Source organism: Patagioenas fasciata, chromosome 19 (genome assembly GCF_037038585.1).
Source record: "Patagioenas fasciata isolate bPatFas1 chromosome 19, bPatFas1.hap1, whole genome shotgun sequence".
NCBI lineage: Eukaryota > Metazoa > Chordata > Aves > Columbiformes > Columbidae > Patagioenas > Patagioenas fasciata.
The window spans coordinates 3,295,228-3,303,135 of record NC_092538.1 but is presented as its reverse complement, the minus strand read 5'-3'; the positions used below and the strand labels follow the sequence as shown (position 1 = coordinate 3,303,135).

At 48.0% G+C, this 7,908-nt stretch overlaps 1 protein-coding gene across 1 annotated transcript; it reads right to left on the bottom strand.

Moving 5' to 3' along the window:
- Positions 1-485: 485 nt before the first annotated feature.
- Positions 486-7,700, bottom strand: LOC136110221 (F-box/WD repeat-containing protein 10-like). Its single transcript, XM_071817148.1, has 7 exons — positions 7,696-7,700; positions 7,524-7,645; positions 6,993-7,056; positions 6,314-6,494; positions 3,949-4,092; positions 2,777-2,930; positions 486-1,566 (listed from the first exon to the last, which is right to left on the bottom strand). Exons 1-7 carry the CDS (start codon positions 7,698-7,700, stop codon positions 710-712), a joined length of 1,527 nt encoding a protein of 508 aa, XP_071673249.1. The 3' UTR covers positions 486-709.
- Between the last annotated feature and the right edge of the window lie 208 nt (positions 7,701-7,908).

Below are 7,908 nucleotides of genomic sequence, written 5' to 3'. Positions count from 1 at the left end.
TGAGGCAAATACCCAACCTCTCAGCCTTGCTCATCCCCAGATCTACAACAGTCCTGCTCCCACATCTTCACGGTTCTACATGGACCCTTAGTTTTAATTACCCATTCATTTTTTTCTTTGAGGGACAACTATCATTATTTTTCACTGTGAGGCCTGACTTAATCACAGGGTTTGGAAGTTGAAGATGACGCTCAAATAAATGAAGCAAAAATCACCACCACTCTACTGTAAGGGGAGTTTCCCAGAGTGAAACTGCTGCTTACAGCACCCCCTCATCCACATCGTTATAACAAACATGCCAGACAAAATCAGAGCCAGGACTGCCCTGTGTGCTACACCACTAGTTACCGGCCTCCACGTAGACTTTGCGACACTGATCACCAACCCGTAGGCTCGGTACACACTTCTTCAGCTTATAAACTCTAATCAATCCACCCAATCTCCAATAAGATTTATTATTATCATTGAGACACCTTGGAGACATGTCGAGCTTTATTAGTGTCTGTATTACCAGCAGGTCTAGCAGGATAAATCCAGGACAGGACTCAGTCCACTCACTGCCTTGAGAAATAGCTGAATACACCAAGAATATCTCTTCAGAAAAAAACATACAGGGGAGACGTCTTTTATACTTAGAAACTACAGGGGTCGTGGCAGCTGGACGCCAGAACCCTCAGATAACGGTTGGTTGTTGGACTGAGGGATCAGCTCAGATAAATGTATTAAAGCCCAGCTCAGGAGCGGGTATCTTCCCCTCCCCAGTGAAAGAGTCCACAGGCAGGCCTTTCGCTTTCCGTAGCCAGGCTTTCCTGCGCGCTCGCTCCCGTTCTTCCGTGAGCTGCTGCTCTGCCTTACACTGAGCTGCAACAGCTGCCTCGCACCGCTCCTTCCATTTTTCCGTCAGAAGCCTGAACCCACCGTTAGGCTGGGAAGGGTCTGCAGCACTCGTGCAAAAAGAGATTTTTCTCCTGGAAACCTCTTTGTTTCCCATTCGTGCAATGGTCGCATGCGTTGGTTTGGTCCTCTCAGCAGCAGCTGTAACGGGATCAACAACCTGAACCCCATCTCCAGGGGGAGGAATGACTTCCCCAGGAGCTTTCTTTTCCTTCAGCAACCCAGAGCAAGTCTTGAGCCGCACAACAGAGGGAGCAGGGATGGAGGACTTCACAGTGGGGCCATGCAAAGAGTTTTTCAGCTTGAGCTGCAGCATTTTGGTTTCAAAGGGCACAGAGATTACCCTTGGGGTCAGAGAATCACTGTGCAATTTGGCACGTTGGAGCTGGGCTGCCTGATCGTTTTTGCGTTGCAGGGAGGGTTTGTGTATTTGTACCTTTTCAGGGTGGTGTTGCTCACTTTCACAGACTTCCCTGACTTCTGCGTGGCGATGAACGGGGTACCTGAGGGCGGCTGCCTTGCGGGCATTCTGCAGCGTGTTGAGCGATAAGAGGAACTTGTCAACGGACATGGCACCACTTTCACCTCTTCTCTTTCCAAATTGCCAAGTGGATTCTGCCTTGTCAAGATGCGCAGGTACATTGATAGGAGGGCCATGTTGGAGTCTGCTACCTGTTCCCAAAAATACAACACAGCAGGAGTCAAAAATACTTTTTCTGATCATCATTGCACTCCTATTTGTTTCCTGTTTCTACAAACTGTGCGTCCCTTACCAAGTAGAGCCACATCAGTGAGGTCAACACCCGGTGGCCTTAAAAGCATGAAAACTTTCTCAGTTTCCCTGCAATACACAGTTTGACTGTGGAGCTGGAAGATCTGTGATACGTCCTGCATTAAATAACTGCTGATTAAAAAAAATCACTGTGTTACGATTTAAAAGGTGCCTGCTCATGTCCAATTGCATTTCCCACGGATGGCAGATCCCGAACGCAGGTGTCCTGTGGCTTTCTGGAGTATTTTCTAATAAATCAGAACTGAACCAGCAGCCTGTTTCCCTGCACACCAGCTGTAATAATGTGAATAATACTGATTTCTCTGTTACTGAGCTGGAAAAACGACAGTGCCTGTCTGTATGGGGATATAGCAGAAGATTTGGTGAGGAGCTTAGTTAAATGTAAATACGCTCAAGTGACTTGCACCTGTCTGTAAAAAAGCACACACATCACACTCATTGTTTTACTGACCTTGTGTGCTTGGCGAGCAGAACCTCTGTGTTAGATACCATAGGCCTGTGAGAAACTCCAGGCACCTCATCACTATGGCTGAGATTCCTGCTCTGGTGTGAGAAAGAGCAGGAGGCTGCGCCTCCCTGAAGCCTTGAAGCACAGGTGAGCTCAGCAGCTCAGAGCTCCCAGCAGGGCTGAACTGACCAGCGCCTGCGTCCCTGCCGGTGTCACCTCTGCTGGGAGCTCCCGTGAGGCTTCGGAGATCCCCCGGTAGAGAGGGAACTAAAATGAAGCTCGCTCTTTGCAGCACACCCGTGCCCTCTGGCTCTTCTTGCGACGCCTGCGGATGTGCACACACTGTCTTGGCAAATGTCTCGAATTTATACCAAACCTTTCTAAAAAGGCACAAAAGTTTTGCAAAAGCCTACAAGTGACGGAACCATTGAAACCAACAGCACACCTCCCAGACCGCGCTTTTGAAAAGCACAGAGTCTGTATATTGATTAAGACGAAGGCAGCCATATACTTGCAATTATTTCAAATTCATTTTAGGAAACGCCAGCGTGTTGCAGAGGCCGTTTGTAATATTTTGAGGTGTTCCCCAGCCTTTCAGTGACCGGCAGCGGACCCAGGTTGAAAACAGGAGCGGCCAGCACCTTCTGGTTCCAGAGCCAGGCGGCGCATCCGGTCGTGGTACAGCCTTCGCCAGCAGGGAACCGCGGTTCTGCTCCAAGTCGCCTGCTGCTGGTTGGTCTTCCCCGCCACCTCTCGGGCAGCATCCAAGGTGTAGTCCCAGCTGACGTCCTCAAACTGGAACACCAGCACTACGGCTGGAGAATTTATCACCATCCTGAAGGAGGGAAGGAAAAGCTGTGAAAGCACCAATACCATTAACCCAGGGCTTAGTGCCTGCAGACACTTCAACAGCTCTGCGATGACCTGCACTTGTTTAAGGGAGCAGGAACAATTAACCCCATCGGTGGTGCTGCACATTGTAACCCAACCTCTGTGTGAGCTCTGTGGGGCTCTTTTCATTCAGCTCTATAATAAATTTAGTTGTAAGATGATTAGGATGAAAACTTGCAGCAGTAGAGTGAGCTAGATCAGTGCAATGCCAAAAGAAACTGGAGACACCATATTATGAGGGACATTTAATGGAAATTGGAGGGGTGGAACGGGCCTGGCTGGGATGGAGTTTTCTTCATAGCAGCCCATATTTTGCTGTGGTTCAGAGCTGTGACCAAAACACCAGCATTTTAGCCATTGCTTATGCAGAAGCTGGGAACCACCTTCACTTCAGAGCTGCAGATGTGAGGACACCTGGGAGAACTTTCCACTGTTGGCTTTTACAAAGAGGCAGTAAGGCAGGGAACAGGTAGAGGCTTTGTCAGGCCTTGGCTCCAGTCCCCAACCTGCTAAGAAATTTGGGTGCTCAATTCAACTTTACAGTTGGTCCATAGAATCTTTTAAGCTGGAAAAAACCATTAAGATCATGAAGTCGACCATAAACTCGGCACTGCCGAGTCCACCGCTGAGCCACGGCCTGAGGTGCCACATCTTTAAAATACCTTCGGGGATGGGGACTCCACCGCTTGCCCGGGCAGCCAGTTCCTCTGTGTGTCTTAAGTTGGATAGAAACGGGAAATTGTCAATTGCTGGATGGAGTAAGCAAATCTATTTTTAGCCACTGCTAACAAAACCAAGTTATTAAAGCAGTCAACAAGCAGTAGAGCCCTTTAAAGCTTATTTGTGAGAAGGAAAAATGCTTAATTCCTTCAATTACCAAGTTATCTACCTAGTTTAGTTCAGAGACGACAGCTGCCCTCACCAACCTGTTTTCTGACACATGGACAGAAGAGATGGGGCCCCCGCTGGTATCGGCCGTCAGCACTTTCAGGCAGGTCCCAGTCAGGTAGTTAAATATACGGATGTTCCCGTCAGCGCAGCCGCTGATGACCCGGAGATAGAGGAGCTGCAGAGACACGACTTCCCTGGAAACACAACACGGCAGCGCTGGGACATCCACCGTGCTTTCCCGAGGAGACGCGATCAGCTCCCTCTTTTGTCCTGGAGGAGATGCAGAGCTCTGCCTCCATCAACAGCCTGAATAAAGAAGCTCATGGAGATATTTCAAAGGCCTGGTAGCGAAGTCCTTCATAATCCCTCCCTGCCCAAACCAACCAACCCAGCGCATCCTCAGAGCAGCCACTGTGGCTGTGGCCATCTGCCGTGTTTTGAATTGCATTTTTATGTCCAGGAAAGTAAAAGAAAATAATCTGATGGTACAGTTGTAATGAGGATTAGAAAATAACATAGTACACAGTTGGCAGGGTTCAGCATATAACTTGGCCACCTCTGACATATACCGTGTCTTCTCTTGACCAGGTAGCATGACACCCTCTTGCATACAGGTTATGATCCTTGGATTATTAGACTATGCCCTGCCATCCCTGTTCCGGAACAAGTGGTTGCAATATTTGCATTTGAGGTTGTTATAGGTCTTAACTGACAAACACTGGTTATGATCACATAGTGCCTGACACTTTTAAAGATGAAGACTGTTGAATGTGGGGATATTTCAGATACTAAGCTTGATAATTGAGGCATTCTGTGTTTCTATAAGGAAAATGTTTTCTTTACAGACTTAGTAGATTGCTGAATACGACTCGAAACGCATCCGATTCCTACTTTGGGTGGTGGAAAGCTACGAGGCATCTGCTCAGCTTTCCCAACATGCTCCATCCCAGGGCGCTCCCATCGGTGCTGCCTGTGACAAGGTGCCACTGGTCAAAGGACAAGCACTTCACTGGGCCTTGGTGCTCCTCTAATGTCTGCAAAGTAAAAGAAATAGGTGTAACCCTCAGTAATCTAGATGTAAATACGCCAAGGTATCTTATGGCATTCCCAATACCAGCCTCATGTACTATATTGTAGTTTTATCAGGTATTATTCTAATGTACCAATATACTCTGTGGATAACTGTTGGGTTTATAGTCACCAGAAATATTTCGGGCTCGCTGCTGATAATGAGCTGCTGGTGTGGAATTAACATTAATTTTCCATCTTTATTTATGTGCTCAATAGATGTCACCACACCAAGACCTTTATCATCCATTGAATACTCACCCAGGAGAGAAGAGACCCAATGGCCCTGACTGTAATGAAAGGGACAATCGCAAATGTAGTTCAGCTGGAGCTGGGAAATCCTGCATCTGAGATGCTCTCAATTTGCAGCTAGATTGCTGTCAATTTGCAGATAGAAAGAGCTTCACTCCTCTCAAATGTGGACTAACACTGATTCTGGACACCTGCTAAGGTAATTAGCAGTCTCCAGCCTCGACCTTTAAAATGCAGAGCAGCCATCCAGCTACTTCAGCTGCATCAACTGCTACCAGTTGTGAAGGTTTCATATTTTAGGCTGACAGGTGAGACCCAACCCCAAGAGCTGTTGGTCAGACCCCAACCTCTTCCCAGGGTCTGAATGTTCCTGCAGGAGCAGAGGTGAACGTTTCTACAGGAATGAAGGGGTCAGGCACAGCACATCAAACCCTGCATTAAAATTGACAGTTGTTTGCAAACAAGTTTTATATTATTTGCTTACAAATAAATCTGTGGTTTCTTTTACCAGTTTAGGCTGCCTTTGGGTTGGGGCTTTTTTTTTTTTTAGAAAATTTTTGACAGGAACCAAAGGCTGTGATAAACTAGCACAGATTTTTAAACATTTAGCACAAAACGATCCACCTAAGAAGAAACTCACTTTGATCAGAGCGCCCGTATCCGCAGCCCAGACTCTGACCAGCCCTCGCTCGCACCCGCTGACAACGCGGGCACCGTCGGTTCTGACCACCCAGACAGCGCTGCTGTGCTGCAGGGTCTGGAGACATCGCCCACTCCTCAGATTCCACACTGTTGGGAGCAAGGGGGAGAAAGGTCACAAATTAATAGTAAAGAAACCTCTGGCAAAGCTGCAAGCTGATACCATTTTCCCCGAGAGCTGGTGTGGCCTTAGAGCCAGAAAACCTTTGAAAGTGAATAAAAGCAGAAGTAACGAGAATTTATGCAGTGACACAGAGACCTTGCATGTGCACGTGGCCACAGCTTCGGCTGCTCTGGAATCAAAATGGGATGCTAAACTCCACCCTCCAATCGATGCCCTTGCTCTATTCAGACGCTGCCCGTGTCACCCGTCACACCTCCAGCACTCTGCCCATCTCGCTACTCCCGGCCTTTGTCTGGAAGCTCCTGGTCTCACCTTTTACCATCCCATCCCTGGCTCCCGACACGAGCTGCTCTTCGTGTAAATCCAAGCAGGTGACTGTCCCACGGTGACCATCGAAGACTTTCACACAAGCACCACTGTAGATATTCCAGCACCTACAAAGGACCAACCAAAACAGGAATACAGCGATTAACTTAATTGATGGCTTATTCATTTTATTATTTCCTACTTAACAGGCCCAGCGTTTCTCCTCTACACACTAGGCTAAAGCCAGGAGTCATTCCACTAAGGTGTCAGAGTATTTGGAATGATCAAGTCAGGATTAGTATTAATTTTTTACCAATATCATTTGTTCTACCTGCAGACTACCTGGAAACACATGTCTAGATTCCACCTTAGGCACAGCTACCTCCAATTAACCTTAAAATGTAGAGCTTTGCAGATAAAATTGTTTCTTTAGTGGCTGGTGTCAATGTGATTCCTGTTGGCCTCGGAGAACACCAGCACCTGTTCAGACGAACATTTTGGAGCAGGGAAGAGCAGGGGGGTCAGAGCCTGAGTCACTGTAAACTCTTTCCCTTTTTAAGTGCTGCCTTTCATGAATTTCTGGTATTGCTGTGCCAGAGCCAGACAGCCTGCTGTTCAGCTTTTACCCCTCCTTGTGATACTCTCGAGATGTAGAGATGAATAACACGGAAGAGCTGAGCATCTCCTTGTCTGAGGGGGCAGTGTCTGCAAAGGAGCAGCTGTGCAGCGGGTACCAGGCTGTTAAACCTGCTCAGCCAAACTGTCACAGATAGACCCAGCCTTGCTGAATTCAGTGCTGACCTTAGCAAGGCCAGAATCTCACAGCAAGTGCCTATGGGAAACATCTGGTGTTTTGAGGCACTTTAGGAAGACCTGTGCGTCACCAGGTGAAACCGGAAAAGAGAAGCTGTCCTATGTGAGTGGGGGTTGTTTCCTTATCTACTGTCCTTTCCTCGTTACTATAACGAAAGTGAGGGAAGGAAGATTCCGAAGATGGGCTGGAAGGACTAAAGATGAATGTTTTCCTGGATATTCCAAGAGGCTGGTAATCCCGTGGCACGGTCCCTGTGCTGCTCACCTGATGCTGAGATCAAAGCCTGTGCTGAGGACCAAGCCTTTGTTCTCATCGAGGAGCAGAGCTTTGCTCCCAGCACTACCAGAGAGCAGAGGCGGCACTTCTTTCGTCCCCGGCATGCCAAGGAACCGCACTTTTCGGCTTGCAGAGCCAACGGCTACCAGGTCACCACCACTGTAGTGGATTATTCTGCTCTGGTCTGATCTGGATAAGAAACAGTGACTGAGATGAGCTTTAGCCAGGTGACAAGGTACAACATGTCTAAGGTTGTGACAGGGATTTCTCTGATGCTTAATGGTCTTCACTGAACAACCTGACACACAACACACTTAAATGGGTGAATCCTTTGCAGGGCACCACAGCCAAGGTCCCTAATTCTGCATATTCAAGATCGTGTCTGGAGAATAAGCTCAATAGGTGCTGGAGCGAGTTGAGAGAAGGGAACGGAGCTGGTGAGGGGCTGGAGC

What these genes read in the sequence shown, in the direction of transcription:
- LOC136110221 (XM_071817148.1), bottom strand. An exon ending in CGAGAGTATCACAAGGAGGG is followed by an intron (nt 6,495 to 6,992) that starts GTAAAAGCTGAA and finishes GGTCCTTTGTAG; the next exon opens with GTGCTGGAATATCTACAGTG. An exon ending in AGATGGGCAGAGTGCTGGAG is followed by an intron (nt 4,093 to 6,313) that starts GTGTGACGGGTG and finishes GTGTCTCTGCAG; the next exon opens with CTCCTCTATCTCCGGGTCAT.